Source organism: Blastomyces dermatitidis (assembly GCF_000003525.1).
Source record: "Blastomyces dermatitidis ER-3 genomic scaffold supercont1.3, whole genome shotgun sequence".
Lineage (NCBI taxonomy): Eukaryota > Fungi > Ascomycota > Eurotiomycetes > Onygenales > Ajellomycetaceae > Blastomyces > Blastomyces dermatitidis.
In genome coordinates, this window is record NW_025544776.1 from 2664084 (window position 1) to 2682285 (window position 18202).

Here is an 18202-nt window from a genome sequence, read left to right on the forward strand (position 1 = left end):
TGAAAGAAGTTTATACAATGTGAGATTATCAATCTGAAGAGATATAATACATGAAGTTTAATCTCTAGATCTGATATTCTGAGAGATGAACTGATTACTTCAGACTGTTGAGTGTTTCTTGAGAAAGATAGACCTGTGAATCTGAATACTGATTCTGATGATATTCTTAGAAAATTACATTGAGTGATTTATAATAACTGACTTAAGAAGAATTCTAGAGAAGAGATCTACACTTCTGTTATCACTGATACTATCAATTGTATTCTTTTTACAATAGCAGTACTATGCAGTTGAATACTCTGTTAAGTGAATATAGTAATAATATATCTTTATAAGCATCTCACTAAGAAGATCTATATAAGATAATTTATCAGATTTAAGACAGATTTATTGAAAACACTTATCAGTGTGATTGAGAATAGTCTATACAGTCTGAACTCTGCAGTAAAGATCTGATATAATTACTTAACAGCTCTGTTAAGTAATCTTGAATTTATAGTCAGTACTTATGATTCAGCACTCTGATATCATATATTCAGATATCATCTCTATATAATAATCTATATTGACAATCTCAACATTATATCTGAAGCTTCTAAGAATGCTGATTGACTAGTAAGTATACTCAGTGAGAAATTGAAAGTCAAGAATCTACATCAGTCAATTAAGTATTTGAGTATGAAGATTAATTATTCAGATAAGAGAATTAATTTAATATATTATCAATATATTAAATATCTTATTAAAGATTTCTATCTTGATAATACAGCTGTTATCAGAATATTAATAAAGAATGAATTTCATATTAATAATTTCTCTATATCTGAGAAAGAGACTGATTTCACAATTCAGTGATATTAATATGATGTGAGTTATTTGCAATATCTTGTAGTTAAAACACATTCTGATATCACTCACACTGTCTTACTACTCACTCAATGAAATGTTGATTCAATATCTCAATATTGAAAGACTCTATTATATATTATATATTATTTGAAAGAAATTATGAATCTGAGTATTTTCTACAGATGCAGTCTGTATAAGAAGTTCATTTCTATTAATCTTTCTGTTTCTTCTGATTTTCTTAATAATTTCTATCTATTCTTCAGCTACTCAGATTCTGATTGAGCTGATCTCTTAAATAATGATAGAAAATCAATATCTGACTACATTTTTAAGCTCACAGATAGTCTGATTTCATGATATTTAGTAAAGCAATCTTGTATATCTCTGAGTTTTAATAAGACTGAATATATGACTCTTAGTGAGGCAGTCTGTGAGATAATATGAATTCAAAATCTTATAATTGAGCTCAGCTTCATTACTACATCTCTGATACAGATTCTCACTGATTATCACGCTCCCGGCCGCGCCAAGGCCCTGTTGCGGTTCCACACAGCCCATTGCTTTCATGCGGATGATTTCATCCCATTCAAACCGGTTTCCAACCACTCTATAACATCATTCAGATGTATCATAGAAAGATCCGATTGATGAATATGAGAACCTCACTTTTATACAAGGTCAGCAGATTACTCTTTCTTGATAATGAGGCGCTGCTGAGGTATCACTCTGGCTATTCTTACTCATGAAATGAGAGGAGGGTATCTGCTCATTATCTATATAGAATAGCTAGATGCTGGCTCTTCATTAAAGAAGCCAGTGATTTGTCTTTTACTTCTACTGAAATATATATAAGAGTTACTGCATGTCTTATACAATCTTCTTAGTATACTAAGTATCATATCTGTGATATCCTTGCAATAACCCTGTAGCCTACAAGCTTGCTATTTAAGCAAGATAGTCAAGCTCACTTATATGACTTTTCAAAACAAATATCTCTATGTGATGTCACTGACTAGTCACTGCTTCAGTTCTGCTATGTTATAATTTGAATTACTTAATCTGATTATAAGTTTGAATCAGTCAAGCTCTAACAGACTGATATGATCTCACACACTTACACTGAGACTGATCTGACCTCACTCTCTGAGGGAAATACTACATTATTTCCTAGAGTGTGTACATCTCTATCTCAGCAGAAATCCGAGATTTCTGAACTCACTGCACATTTTGATATGAGCTCTTCAACTACTCTGCTATTATCACAGCCTCTACACATCTACATCTATTATGAAGATAGAGAGATTAAGATCAGAGATTCACTGAGATATAAGAGAAACATCTTGTCTGAATTTCACAGCTTTATTCATACTCTTGAACAGAAATTCCACCTTAATCTAAGTCAGTATAATACTTATAAGATATGAGTAATATATATCATCAACCTTCTTGAAGACATCTCTGTGACTACTTGAGTTATCAAGAAGAGAGAGCTTGAGCATATTAATACTGCTATGACTTGAGAAGAATTCAAAGACTTTCTACTGAATCAAATCAAAGATTATCACAATCACAGTTTCACAGCAGTGCAGTGATTTAACTTATTATATCAATGAGATGATGAAAATCCTTCTGATTTCAATATAAGATTTGAAGAATATTGAGAGAAACTAGCTGATGATTTGAATTAATTAAAAACACAGCTTTATCTCACAAAGCTGACTCACAAGATGTGAACAATGATATTATAATATCAGAGTTCATTAATCAATTACACTGAGCTTGTCAACCTGACTTTCTGAATCTATTTAAATAATCAATTCTCTGAGAAAAAGACTAACAAGACCTCTTCTAAGCAATCAATGATGAGATCTAAATAGTGTTATGATGACTTCAGTGCAGAGAAAGTAAAGAAGAATTTTAAGTATTCTGATTCTTCACTCACTGTAAAGAAATGTTAAAAAAGATTTGATAAGAATCTCTATTTCAACTGCAGAGCTGATGATCACTATATCAGTGATTGCAAGAAGCTGAAAAAGAGAAGAAACTGAGAAGACATTTTCTTAAAGTTGACTTCTCTTCTGATAAATGTATTCACAGAAGATAAAGAAGAGAAAGAAAAGAATTAATAATTCTCACATCTCTGAGTTCATATTATGATTATAATACATACTCTGAATAAGAAGATATCAGTGAGATGTCTACTTGACTTCAGAGTGAATATTAACTTCATATTCTATTTCTTTTCTTTGATGAAGAGTTAAAAGAAGATAGATCTGTCAGATCATGTGAAATTTACTGATGAAATGAAATGTCACTGTTTTGACATAATTCAAGCAAAGTATGTGATCACAGACTCAGAAGAAATCTTTAAGAAGAGCAGTCTGCTTCTTCATGCAGTTAACATCATAGATGAGAATGTTATTCTAAATCTCTCATAATTAAGAGAAAACAATTCTCTCATTGACTGAGTCACTCAGACATGACAGTACTGTCTCACTAATGAAGAGATAGTGATAGAGAAATCTGAAGAGTTTCATCAGAAGAATCTTGAGAAAAAGATTGAGTTAATATACTGTGTAGCAGGTGATTGAGACTTGAGAACAGATGAAGAAGTCATCACCCTTGTTACAAGATTAGTGACAGTATCTGTTATTAAAGACAGATGTACACAATGTCTCTTTACAGATTTTAAGAATGTCTTTTCAGAAAGAAAAGCAGTGAAGTTTTCTGATATCAAGATATAATATAAGATTCATCTTGAAGACAGTGTAATGACACTGTACAGACCTCTTTACAACTTGTCTGTAAAGAAGTTGAATATTCTGCATAAATATCTTGAAGAAGTGCAATCAAAGAACTGAATATATTCATTAAAGAGTTCAGCAGAGATGTCTATACTCTTTATACTCAAGAAGAATGATAGACTATATCTATACATAGACTACAGAAGTCTCAATAAGATGATGATTAAGAATTACTATTCATTACTGTTAATTAATGAGATGATTGATTGATTATCTGAAGCAAAGATGTTCTCAAAGATTGATATACAGAATGCCTATCATAGAATCAGAGTTAATGAAGACAATGTTTGAAAAACAGCTTTTTATATCAAGTACAGCAATTTTGAATATCTTGTTTTATCTTTTAATCTTTGTAACACTTCAGCCATCTTTCAGACCTATATAAATAAGATGCTGTGAGGCCTTGTCAATATCTTCTGCATAGTATACCTGAATAACATTTTAATCTTCTTGAAATCAGAGAAAGAACATGATACTCATGTTCAAGAAGTGTTGAGTTACTTGAGACAGTATCAACTCTATACAAACACTGAAAAATGCTCATTCTATATACAGGAGATTGATTTCTTAGATTATATTGTTGAGATGAATAGCATTTCAATGAACAGAAGTCAGATCTCTGTCATTGAGAACTGACCAGCACCGCGGATGTACTGTGAGATACAGATGTTTCTAGAATTTGCAAATTTCTACAGATGATTTATCTATACATATTCACAGATTACTGCCCCTCTTACAGATCTGTTGAAGAGAAGTATGAAAGACAGGAAAATAGAACTGTTTACTCTCACTCAAGACATTATACAGATGTTTATAAAATTGAAACAAGCTTTTACAGATGTCATGATACTGAATCATTTTAACTCTGACTTACTCAGTCAGTGTGAGACTGATGCATCTGAGAATAAGATCTGTGAAATCTTTTCACAGTTGACACTGAAGACCTTTCAACATTGAAAGAATCAGAGAATAATCATCTCTGAGAAAACAGACAATGAATTATCTATGAAAGAAGACTTTTTTACAGAGCTTATAAGACACTGTGAATAAAGATCAGTGATCTTCTTCTTCAAGAAGTTATTACTCATGCAGAGAAGGTATAATACTCATGATCAGAAGATGTTAGTAATTATTGAATTCTTTAAGATCTGATGACATTATCTTCAGAATAGTAAGTACTCAGTGTAAGTTCTCACTGATCATGCAAATCTGTGTTACTTCTTGATAACAAAGAGCTTAATAGAATGTCAAGCCAGGTGAGCAGAGCTGCTTTCAGAGTATGATTTCTATATCTAATACTGATCAGATCAGTTTAATTCTGCTGACACACTGTCTAGACAGCCTGATTATAATATTGTTAATACAGAGAAGAATTCTATAAAAGAATCTCTGTTATCACTGCAGAAGAAGCTGGCTGCAGAGAGTTGAGATTCTCTAAAGCTCAGAAACAGCACTGAAGAGGCAGCTGTGTGACTTAGTATAGAAGATGAAAGAGAATCTGAGTCTCTGTGAAGAACTGACACTGAAGATTATGAGCTTCTCATATCATATCTTATAATCATTGAATTGACAAAGAATGAAACAGTCTACAATCTTCTAACTCAACTACTTTTAAAATTCATTAATAAGTTACAGAAGAGAGATGTCTCTACTACAGCTTGAATTTAAAAGTTAAAGAAGAAAGAATTCAGTTTGAACTTGAAAGAGACAGACTCTGAGTGAGACAGTGCTGCTAAGAAATCAAGTTACTGATAACTAGAAGAATATGAACTTCTACTGCTGAATAATTCAGTCTTCATTTCTTGTAGTAGAGTGATGTATCAGAAGTTATTGAGAATTCATTATAATAATTCTCATGCAGAGCACTTCAGATTAGAGAAGACTGAGAAGCTTCTAAAATGTAAATATACTTGAGACAAGCTCTGAGCAGATGTTAAAGAGTATATTAAGACTTATAATATCTGTTAAAGAATAAAGATTCTGCAGTATAAGTAATATAATGAGTTAATATCACTGCCTATTTCAAAGAGCTCATGATAGAATCTATTAATGAATTTCATAGTTGACCTGCTGAAGTTGACAAGAGTCAAAGAATATGACTTAATTTTAATCATTATTGATCACTTCATGAAGATGACTAGATATATTTCTACTCATAAAAAGATTAAAGCCTCTGAATTGACTGATCTGTTTTTAAATACTATTATTTGTAATCACAGTGCTCTGAAATTGTTAATAACAGATCAAGAATCTCTCTTCATCAGCAAATACTGATCAGCTTTTTACTATTATCTTATAATAAGATGTCTTCTCAGTACTGCATTTCATTCACAGACTGATAGTCAGACTGAACATCAGAATCAAACACTAGAATAGCATCTTCAAGCATTCTATTTATATCATCAGAATGATTGACTCAAACATCTTCTAACTGCTGAATTCATATATAACAATACAAAGAATGCAATCTTAAAGATATCTTCTTTCTATACTTATTATAAATATAATTCTTCATTACTCAGTGATGTCACAGATGACATTTCAAAGAGAGAGATAGACAGTCAGAATGTTGAACAGATACAGAGAATGAAGTATTTCTCAGTATCAGAAGTAAAAGTGAGATTGAAACTTTTGAATAAAATTCATAAGAAGATGATAAAAAGCATTTACTGTGCTCAGAAGCAGTAGATGAAATACTATAATTAAAAACATCTTTCAATGAAGTTCTTGATAGAGAATTAAGTACTACTTTCAGCAAAGAATATCAAGACAATGAGATTATATAAGAAGCTCAGTGAGCAGTGACTAGAATCTTTCCTGATAATAAGAGTGATAAGTAAGCAGATATATAAGTTAAAATTACTCACAGAATTGAAATCAATTCATTCTGTTTTTCACATTTCTTATTTGAAACTCTATAAGCAATGTCTCAGAGCAGAGTCATCTTAGTCAGATGATATCAAGATTAAGAGTAATACTGAATATCTTGTGAAGAAAATATTGAATAAATAAACATATTATAGCAAGCTTCAATATCTCATTAAATAAGAAGATTATTCATTATCAGAGAATTTGTGAGAATCACTTAAGCATTTGAAAAATACTGAGAAAGAGATTGTAATCTATGAGATAGCTAGTAGAGATTATCTCATTATATATCAGAGATATTGAGCAAGAAATATCACTTAAGACTTCTCATTTTTTTCAAAGAGTTTTTTAAAGATAATCTCATAGTAATGAGCTGATGTTTTATAGACTCTGTAGCACTCTTCTTCTATTTTCTTCTAAAGAGTTTTTAGAAGTTTAATAAGACTACACAAGTGTAAAATTCCTGAAGTGATTAGAGAGAAGAAATATTTGAAATTAATAAAAAAGATTAATATTAATTGATCTGCAGACTGCTGCTATTCTAGTGAGACTGCAGCTCACTGAAAAAGTAAAAAGAAAGAATTTCAGAATCTACTTATTAATAATTACATCTTCATCAAATTTATTCTTCACTGTTGAAGTCTTCAGTATCAGTATCTTTATCTACTGAGAAGTTAGTACTGCAGTGCTGTAGAGAAGCATGCTACAGAAGAGTATAAGAGATACTGAAAGTATTAACTTATCAACTTATAAAGCATCTCAGTTATCTGCTTTAACTGAAGTGAGATTCTCTTCAATCAGTGATTAATCTCTGCAATGCTTTTAACAGCAGTATTAATTAATCTCTTCTTAAGATCAGTCATTCTGAGATGTTTTTTCATCTCAGAGACTTATACTTTCATCTTCTTTTACAGATGAGTAAGAGAGATCTTCTCAGTCTTAATGAAATCTATCAATACTTGAAGCTCTGAGACTCTTACTCTGTACTACTTGAGTATCTAGACTTCTTATCAGAGCTGATATAATGTCTTTCTGTGAGATAATACTTACAGAGAGACAGAAGTCATTATTACAGATATAATAGAAACAATGAAAGTGAGAGAAGAGATAGATGTATAAAATCCTCTTCTTCTTCAGCTGCTTAGTGCAGTGTAGACAGATGATGATGCTAGTTAGAGACTGTATCAGAGCCTTCTCACAGAGAGAAGATGAAGAAATCATGAGACTCTGCAGACTCAACTCAGCAGTATTCTGAGCAGGGCTCAGGCATGTCACAGAAGAGAAACTACAGATTGAGCTTCTTGAAGCTGCTGTCTCTGAAATCAAGCTCTCTCTGAGATTCTCTCTGAATGATCACACAGGGTCATACACCACTGTGTTGATTGAAGAGAGTGATGTCACAATGACAGTGAGAGGGGCAGAGAACAGACCGGACACAGACACATCAGCTGGCAGAAGAAATGACATCTCACTGCAGAGCATGGCAACTTCTGCCACAGCTGCAAGAGAAGCAGAAGAAGATGTGACAATGAGAGCAGTGCTTCCACGGCTCATTGACACTGCCACCTTCAACCTGACTTTCTTGACAGTCATGAAGATCATCATCACATCATGAAGACATTTACTCACTAGAAAATGTCAGAATAAGCTCTCTACTGTTCTTCAAGAATGATACTCTCATGCACTCACTATTACAGATGAAGAGAGGGAGAGAAAAATATATCATGAAAGAGAGAGATCTTTTCAAAAAAAATCCTACTACTACTGTTAGCTTTGTCTCTAAAACACACTACTTTTACAGAGAATTTCATATATAGAATGAAATATGTTGAAAGATCTGTAAGTCACTTATTAACTACATTTTTTACATTTTAAATTGATATATAAGAAACTCACTTATCACATATTTGATTTGAATGAAGATGAGAAAAGAAAGATCTATACAGTCAGCAGAAGAACTCATCTATTTCTTTATATCACATGTGATATATACACTGTTAATCAGTTAATAACTATTACTATACAACAAAGATAATTTCTAATCTGATAATCTTAAGAGTATAGAGACTATACTCTTAAAGAGAAGAGTATTATCACACTCTCAGCTGTGCTAAGACTCTGTTACAGTTTCACACAGCTTATTACTTTCATGTGAATAATTTCATCTCATCTGAATCAGTTTTCAATTACTCTATGACATTATTTGAATGTATCATAGAAAGATTCAATTAATGAATATAAGAACCTTACTTTTATACAAGATCAGCAGATTACTCTTTCTTGACAATAAAATACTGCTGAGATATCACTTCAGCTATTCTCACTTGTGAAATGAGAGAAGAGTATTCATTCATTATCTATATAGAATAGCTAGATACTGACTCTTTATTAAAGAAGTCAGTGATTCATCTTTTACTTCTACTGAAATATATATAAGAGTTACTGCATGCCTCATACAATCTTCTTAGTATACTAAGTATCATATCTGTGATATTCTCACAATAACTCTGTAGCCTATGAGCTCACTATTTAAGCAAGATAGTCAAGCTCATTTATACAGCTTCTCAAAACAAATACTTCTACATGACACCGCCAACTAGCCACCGCTTCGGTTCCGCCATGTTACACTGATAATAAGAATATTATAGATCTTACAAAGATAACAGTTATTACAGTCTGAAGTAAGCACATTGATACACATTTTCATTTTTCACATTGACAGTTGAATCAGAGAATCATTGATTTAGAATATATTTTCATCACTCAGATAATAGCAGATGAACTCACTAAATCTCTAAACACTGTGATATTTACATAATTCATGATTTTGCTAGGTCTTACAGGTATAAAAGTTGAAAATGTTTAATTTTACATTTGTATTTAGTTTTGACAGACTATCTTGATGATTTGAGTGTTTTTTTGTATATGATTCTTGTTATCTTGAGAGAGAGTGTTAACTCTTACAGCTATTACAGTTAGTGATCTCACTAGATCACGTGACTCATCACTATATTATGTTTCTGTAGATAGATCTATCAATACAATCTTTAACAGAAAGCAGAAAACTTGACCTTGCTAAGTGTGTCACTTGACCTTGTTATATAATCATGACCTCAACCTCGCATAATATAGTAATAATCAGTTGATAATTGACTTTCAATCTTTTAATTCACTTATTTATTCATTCATTCAGCTTATTAATCAATCAAAAAGCATGCATAACTGATTCATAATCAATTAAATAAATAGATAAATTCATATAGAATATAAAGAGATATTTTACAGAATTTTAAAATATATTAAGATAAAAATATTTAATAATTGATTTTAAATTGATTTTAAATTGATTATTAATTAATTATAGTAATAAAAATAAATTCAATCTATATATTTAAGTAATTAACAATTGATTGAAAATCAATTAATAATCAATTCAGTGTAAATTATATAAATACTTACTTTATTATTAAATTCAAGAATAATTTCAGTATTAAATTGATTTTAAATTGATTTTGAATTGATTTTAAATTGATTATTAATTAATTATAGTAATAAAAATAAATTCAATCTATATATTTAAGTAATTAACAATTGATTGAAAATCAATTAATAATCAATTTAGTGTAAATTATATAAATACTTACTTTATTATTAAATTCAAGAATAATTTCAGTATTAAATTGATTTTAAATTGATTTTAAATTGATTTTAAATTGATTTTAAATTGATTTTGAATTGATTGTAGAATTGATGATAAATAATTGAGTGGTTTCAAATTACAAGAAAAGATGTATTGAGTGAGGTCAGGTAGTGGCACGGGCCACATTTGCGAGGTCAGCTTACATAACGAGGTCAAGTGGCGCACTTAGCGAGGTCAAGTTTTCTGTATACACAACCTTCAACTATCCTACATAAGTTATATGGATGACTCAGCCCAGAGTAAGGCCACATTTCCTATTCCGGTCTAGTCCCAGATGCCTACTATCAACCACGGAAAGCAGAACCGCAGCAAGGGATTTTGTATCCAAGAAACAACTCCCTTACTATTATGAGCCTGCCGCCCATCAATGCTTCCATTGCGCCCTCTGCAATGGACGTCATCTGCGAATCTGCCATGGCTATATAGATTCCGACGAAGGGCCTTTTCCATCAGCCGAAAATACTCCTCGAGTCTCACAGAAGCAGCGAGCAGGGAATCCAGTCAACATCAAATCTACCGATCTCTCTCCAATGACCCTTTCGTGAACCTCTCAATTGAGAATTTTCTACTGGAACACACTCCTCAAGACTCGAATATACTATTCCTGTACATAAATCGGCCTTGCGTCGTCATTGGCCGGAATCAGAACCCATGGCTTGAAATCAATCTTCAAGCACTGGATCGTGAGACGCGGAGCATTGCTGGTGGATCCATCAACAATGCACCGTTTGTGCGGCGGAGATCCGGAGGTGGCGCTGTATTCCATGACAAAGGCAATCTGAATTACTGCGTCATCTGCCCTAAGCCCGTATTCCATCGAGACAAGCACGCCGAGATGGTGGTCAGGGCCCTCCAGCGCGTTGGCGCAGTCAATACAGCGGTCAATGAACGGCATGATATTGTTCTGAGGCAGGATTCGAAAGAGCCGTCTAGGGAAGTTATCAAAGTTGGAACGGAAGATGCCCCAAGCCCTCGAATCGAGAATACGCCTCACGCCCTCAAAATCTCGGGTTCCGCCTACAAATTGACCCGGTTTCGAGCTCTACATCACGGCACTTGCTTGATTGACTCCCCCAACCTTGGAAATATAAGCTTGTTTCTACGATCGCCAGCTCGACCTTACCTAAAGGCTAAAGGTGTCGAAAGCGTTAGGTCTCCAGTAGGAAACGTTTCCAGTGCGGTCGATTCGGCGTTTCTAATGGACCGGGTGATTTTCAACATTTTGGAAGAATTTGCCCAATTGTACGGCATGCATCCAGATGCTGTTCTAAAGGCCCAGCGCGCTCACGCATTTGATCCAGAGGTGCACATGGGGCATAACTGGGCCGTCGGTGGACTTGCTGACATCAATGCACTCGACGAGCCCGAAATAGTTAAAGGCATCCAGGAACTTCATGTCTGTAAACCCACGACTCTTCCGCAAAATGAATTGGTCACCCCAAATTAACTTCTCTGTTTAGTCTTTGGAATGGAAATACTGCCAGTCTCCGCAATTTACCTTTTCAACCCATCCCACCGAAGATGACCCCAGACCTAGACCTCCCCTTCCATCCAACCTCCCTTCCTCAGTGAGTACCAGCCAAAACCCCAAACTTACCCATGACCGCCTTATCACCTCCTTGTAAACAAGACAAAACAAAAAGAAAAAAGCCACAGCCTCCTTACTAACATGCATACCCCCACACCTGCACAGACACGTGTCTTCCTGCGAGTGAAATCAGGTGCGATAATCTCAAGCCAAATATCCACCTCAGCAAATACCAAACAGGCCGACATCCAATCCGAGAAGATCCACCAAGTTCTCGCGAATAGGAACCTGCATGAGATTTCCGATTGGGCGAGTCTCCTCGCCGGCTCCGGCGCGTTTGATTCTCAGGAAGTTATTCAGAACGTGTCCAACTGGCTTGCGAGCAAGCTTGGACACTGATACAATTGCATGTACATGTACATTTACTTCGTACATGCGTGTATGTAGGCTTGGTAACACCGTTTTGTTGGCCAGCAAGCTGTCAGTGCATGCGCGCGGAATTCTGAGTATTTGGTTACATCTTCAGAAGTGTGGATGTGATGTATATTACAACGGTTTGAAAAGGGTGGAGAAATTTATAACAGTATGTTGGTACATTTGTATTATTGAAGCACCTTTGCAGAGAGACTATATAGAGTACTATAGAATGAAAAAGGACAATCATAAATGTCAGGCTTAACTATACATGGCAAGAAGCGAACGTATGATGAGAAAACAAGACTCGTTTCTGTAGACTAAATGAAACAGAAATCCAAATCACGCCACAAGGCCATATGCCCGCTCAATGGTATCATAAACATCATTCCACCCACCATATACGTCAGGAAATGACTTTCGTAATACCTCGTCACGGACCAAGTTGAAAAAAAATACAAAAATTCGTTCCACCGATAGCGAAAAAATAACTCGAGAAACCGAAAGTACAGGAACAATCACCCTCCCCTCAAAGACCCCCTCGAAATCAACCAAAATCAAGATCACTGACCAGAATTCGATGGCCCTGGTTGATTCTGGACCCCTTCCCTACCACCATCGCCGGAACTCCCTTTTTTTGGCTCAGTACTTTCAGGCGACGTAATAGAATCATCGTCCACATCGTCTCCACTGCTCGGGCCAGGGTTGACAACTCGAAGTCTTTCCTTGGGCACTGTATAGGTGATTTGTACTACCCGGCCTTCTGCGGCGGCTTCCACATCCCACTCCTCATCGTCATCATAGTCGAAGAAATGGGGTGAGTCGCTACTTAAACTCCCACCCGTACCACCCTCCGATGACGCTGCTCCATTGCTATGACCAGCATCAGCAACGCGGGCTGCTTGCAGCATTCGTATCTGTGCGCTGTCGGCAGAGGATCTCTTTGCACCCCAGTCCTTCGCACCTTGCTTGCGCCCCAGCATAGATGAGCTTGAGCTCATTGCTCGCCTGGGAATGTTATTTGACTCGGAGGCCGTTGTTGAGTCTCTTTCCTCCTGAAGACTATAGAAGCTTTTTGTGGGACTCGTACTTGTGCTTCGTTGCTGCTGCTGCTGCTGTTGTATCTGTTGAGAGCTTGACGACATGTTTTCCGGGCTCACGGAATATGCCTGTGCGATGTTCTCAGCTTTCTTGACAGAGCCGAGAGTACGACGAACATTACCAATCCACCCGCGGGCTTTGCTCTTCGTGATGTTTAGCCCGCTCTTTGATGAGTCCAATGGCGTAATGCCAAGCAGCAATCCGCTTTCTTCTTGTAGTTGGCCGAAAGTAGTATGACGCGGAGAGCCTTGGGGTACAACAGTTCTGTCTGAGGATCGCGCTGTCTCAGCCCTTAACTCGTTGTATGAATCGTAGCTGCTGCCAACATTGGTAGATAGTGCATGAAATTGGCCGTGGGCCTGTCCTTCGGGGGACGAACTACGGACAGGCTCGTAATCGGCAGAACCACCCGGAGCTACAGGTCCGCTCGCTTGAGAGCGAAAACTGAACATTCGAGCTAGATTCCTGTTCAAAGACAGAGGATTTGTGGGTTGCGAGGAGACCGACATGAAAGAGCTGGAACCTTCAGATAAGTCAGATAGCGTACGATCGCTTTTATCTGGTGAGAGGGCTCTGGTAGCAGTACCGCCTGCCTCGAAATCATCCGCCCATTCGATCGCGGCTGATTTTTCATTCAACGCTGATATGCGGTGCTGAGCAGACCTGGTATTATGAGAATCGCTATAGCGCGCTGAATCACTAAAAGGATTGGAGATGACAGAGCTCCGGCTCTGTCGCTGAGTTTCCCCTTTCCCAACCATCATTGCATCGTTGCCGATGGCTTCTTCACATTCGTCTCCCTCGTCGATCGGATGTATAGCACTAAATCCTACGTTTCTTCTCGAATCCTCCAAGTATGAAGCAGACTGATATCCTCTGGAATGCATACTCCGTCGAAGCCCTCTTGTGGGGCTCGGTATTTCCACCAGAAGCCCTGTTTTCTCGGCAGACAAGGTACCAGTATCTTGAGAGCCATTGTTCCTAGGGTATCTTTCGTTGCCGATCCATGAGTACGCATTGGGATGAAGCGCCAATTTTTCAGCAGTGATGTCGGTCATCGGCTCGTGAATGTTTCCCGCTAGGTCAAAGTGTGGACGTTCTGCCCCTAGAGCAAGTCTCCGGAGAGCCTGCTCTCGTACTCTCCGATGTTCCCGGGAACGACGAGAGCAATGGCGGTAGACAAAAAATGCTATCACAGCGATAACTACAAACCCAATTCCGACTCCAACTCCAAGACCAGCTTTTTGTGAGGTTGATGAAAGTGGTCCGTGGCTGACTTGGCCGCTAGCTTCGATGTTGTTTATCGGAGTGTAAGAAGTAATCCAAGTCTCTGAAGAAGTGTTTAAGAGATACCATTCGGTATTGGTAGCAAGGCCAGTGGCTGATCGTTTCAGATCTGACTGAGGAATAGAATACCCTCCAGCTACAAGCATTATACCACCAGGAAGCATTGCTGCGCCATGACCAAAAATTCCGGTACCAGTCTTTGGGCCATGCAGGTTCTGATGAGGTATAGTCCATTTCCAGTCTCCAGCTCCTCCATATGCCGCTCCCACCTCAAGAATAGCAAGTTGAGGCTGGGCTGGGCGGCTAATATCACCGACCCAACCCCCGAAGACAATAATTTTGCTACCGTCCGGTGTCAATAACGCTGTATGGCCAGACCTCGGCTCCACCCCGTCGATATCCCCCAAGCCTGGTATAGATGAAGTTGCGCCATCCTCGTTGACTAAAATATAACTCCACGAAGCATCTGGGAGGGAAAATAGCGCAATCCGGGACATATTGATAAACGCTTGTTGAGTATGCCCCCCAGTCAGAACGAAACTTTGATATTGAATCGGTTTAACACTGGAGGTATTTGAATAAGCTGGCACGAGAGGTGTCATAGCAAACCCTGCCTCAGCAACTGGAGAGGATTCCGGCGTAACGATTTCAGCTTGATAAGAGGGGCCCGATGATGACATTTCTGCAGTGAGAGACATCATAATTTGGGAATAGTTGGCAGCAGAGACCCAATCTTCACCTTGCTTGCCCACCCAGGGACACATTCCTCCAAAAACAAAGAGACCTGGTTGTGACGATTCCGCTACTGAAGGATAGGAAACTGCTGACGATAAGTATGCGGCTCCGGGGACTTGTTGGCCGTCTTCGGAGTGAACTGGTGTCTCCTTCCATTTGGAAGGTCCGGTAGACTCCCCATCGGTGGGAAATAATCGCCAAACCGTAGAGGTATTTTCGTGACAGTCCCCAGTATAAACTGTTAGGATACCTTGCGAGTCGGTAGTGGGGATAAAGGATTTTGCGCTATCATCCGTAGCAAAAGGCACGTCGCCCAAATCTTCCGATATTGAAATCTGAGAGATATCGAAAGGAGTTGAAATGTCCAGAGACTGAAGCTTGAACTCATTCTTCGACGTCGCCGAGCTTTTTGGAGAAAGGATATATACCTCCGTCTGGTTTCTTGAAATCGGGTTGCTGATATATGAAGGGTTGTAGGGTAGTTTGGCGACTACTTCTCCGGCCAAAAGAGCGAGCACATTGCCAGCGAGGCCGAACAAAGATGTTTTCAGCATATTCATTCCCCACTCCCAATCGGTTGCAGGAGGTGACTTGGCAGCCTATGGAGACGTTTGCGATATCCAACACAGACACATTGGATCGAGTAAGTTGGTCAGGCTCATGCATCTGAGAACTTTGAAGAGGTCAAACTCTACAGGTATAAATCCCTCAACTCTCTCGATAACCATGGTACTATCGCATGTTCAACATATATAAAACGTCGGCTCATACACTCTAGTTAGCAGCGGCTTTGAGGTTGAGCGAAAAGATGAACCCCTCTTTCACTTGGAATGGTCAGTTCAGAAGAGGAAAATCAAGGGCAAGGTGGAGACTCAGTTGCATTCTCCAATCGCCTCCGGCGCTTGTGAGACTGAAGAATTGCGATATCTGTCATTTCAACGGCGGCGGGGCTGTTGCATGATGCCGCCATGTTGTCAACAAAAAACGCCAAGCTGCGGTTGCCGAGCAACGGTGCGGTTGACGGATGACATAAGCCAGTCTTTGCGCGGGGATATCTTGGCATGTCCTCATGAGGGATAGCGTTGTTTCTGGCATCAAAATTCCACTAGATCTGATTTGATGAAATATATTAACATCCATGTGGACTATTAGTTCCATATGTATCGGAAGTAAGTAAATAACACCGCTCCCCCGTGGTTATCCTAGCCAACAGCATGGGATAAGATATTCCAAAGAGAGATCGACATTCTTCTTCCTGTCTGTTATGGAATTGTATCTTCCCGTTAGAGGCGTGACATCGAATATTCTATCCTATGGCAGCCTGCCTTCCCAGTTCTTCCCATTTCACTCGTCAGCTTGCACCGTGGCGGATGATCTATTTCCAGCAAAGAGGAGGCGCAGCGCAGTGTAACGATCGCACTAACCGAGACAAGAAAACCGGGCTTCCCGGCGCCAAGATTTGGATTTCATGGCTATCCAACGAATAGCAACCTTCCAAGGACATCTACACCAAGGGATTCTCGGTTAGCTGGACCCTTTCCTCTCTGCTTGCAGCCTGCAGGTTAGCCTTGGCGAAATCTGGTCTTGGGCAAACTTGAAGTCTCCCCCTCCTTCTACCGGGGCGATCGCGGCAGACCATCACCGAAATCCCTAAAGAGTCAACACCCCAGTCGATGTTCGTATTGTGTGGATGACCCTTCCCAGTAGTAGCCTTGTCCAGGCGGCACCTACGCAGGGTTGCTGAGCCTGCTTGATATAATTTTGGATACAAAAAAAAAAAAAAGGCTCCGGCACGCGAAAGCACACACGACGCTGGGATTCATGATGCTAGTTTCCTCCCTATATATTTTGGCATGTGAAGGTCCAATGGACATGCGACAAAATTGAACACACCAATGACTAGCCGTTCAACGTGCCAAAGTTTGCCCTTCTCGGACACCGCTGTATAGTTACAGCAGTCAAAACTCAACCCTGGCTTTCTAACTGGTAAATTATGGGCGAAATTGTGCTCATTAACGTGGCGCCCCAAACCAACACAGTCTGAAAGGCGGACACCCAGCCAATACAACTCCCTTTGGGCCTTTTGAACCCAAGCTTGAGGGTGTACGTAAAGACTTTCAAGGCAACCGATCGTGCTACTGAAAATACAATAAAATCCCGCCTGCAAGGGTCCAGGCTTTCACCATCCAAGGCGCTGGTGGCAGCCATCGTTGGAAAACCCAATGCGCAACACATTCGCCACCATGATGCGATAGCGATGTCCCAGCCTTCCAGACTAGCAGCAAAAGAAGATAAAAACGGAAGCCTCCGCAACCACGGAGACATGGCTTGGCTAGGAGGTACTATGTATATTGTAACACAGCGCCGAATAAAATTACCACGTATTGACAGAAAGCTATAAATACGAAGACGTGACATGACGTGACAGGTGTTATCCAAGGAAGCACAAATTAGAGCTCATGGATATTCTCTCCGAGCGCTTGTGTGCCCGGTCAAATGGTGAACCAATCAATCTCGAGCGACGAGCAAGAAATATGATAGATCATATTTTCCAATTCGGATAAGTCTTTATTCCAGACGTGGCTCTTCAAGGAAATATCTTGGTACTGGTATTCACTAAGTATGTTTCTGTACAGACTTCTCCGTTCTGAATCCGTGTCGAAGCGAGGCGATGAGGAGCCTTGGGACGGGTAACTATCACAAATTCACAATATCACGCAACATGAGAAGTTGTAATGTACATGTACATGTACAACTTCTCTAGGCCCATATTATCCATCATGGGTCTTCTCGACAAACTTGCCTAGCTACAGAACCTAAGTAGGTAAGGTGGTTGGTTATTACATCTGCCCCTTAGTTCCTGAACCGAGGTGCTGGATCATCTATAAATGATACATTGATTTCTCTTCCGCACTA

The 18202-nt window shown here is 38.3% G+C and overlaps 4 protein-coding genes across 4 annotated transcripts; 2 read left to right on the top strand and 2 right to left on the bottom strand.

The window, feature by feature from the left end:
• Nucleotides 1-7923: 7923 nt before the first annotated feature.
• Nucleotides 7924-8136, top strand: BDCG_16645 (uncharacterized protein; the record flags this gene model as incomplete). The annotated part of the gene is made up of 1 exon (XM_045425850.1): nt 7924-8136. The coding sequence occupies one exon, from the start codon at nt 7924-7926 to the stop codon at nt 8134-8136; it is 213 nt and encodes a 70-aa protein (XP_045280249.1).
• Nucleotides 8137-10519: 2383 nt separating this feature from the next.
• On the top strand, nt 10520-12572 carry BDCG_02972 (lipoate-protein ligase A). Its single transcript, XM_045418561.1, has 3 exons — nt 10520-11617; nt 11682-11789; nt 11915-12572. Exons 1-3 carry the CDS (start codon nt 10589-10591, stop codon nt 12146-12148), a joined length of 1371 nt encoding a protein of 456 aa, XP_045275097.1. The 5' UTR covers nt 10520-10588; the 3' UTR covers nt 12149-12572.
• Nucleotides 12573-12726: 154 nt separating this feature from the next.
• Nucleotides 12727-15840, bottom strand: BDCG_02973 (uncharacterized protein; the record flags this gene model as incomplete). Its single annotated transcript, XM_045418562.1, has 1 exon — nt 12727-15840. The coding sequence occupies one exon, from the start codon at nt 15838-15840 to the stop codon at nt 12727-12729; it is 3114 nt and encodes a 1037-aa protein (XP_045275098.1).
• Nucleotides 15841-17079: 1239 nt separating this feature from the next.
• BDCG_02974 (uncharacterized protein) lies at nt 17080-17514 on the bottom strand. The gene has a single exon (XM_045418563.1). The coding sequence runs from the start codon at nt 17492-17494 to the stop codon at nt 17252-17254; it is 243 nt and encodes an 80-aa protein (XP_045275099.1). The 5' UTR covers nt 17495-17514; the 3' UTR covers nt 17080-17251.
• Between the last annotated feature and the right edge of the window lie 688 nt (nt 17515-18202).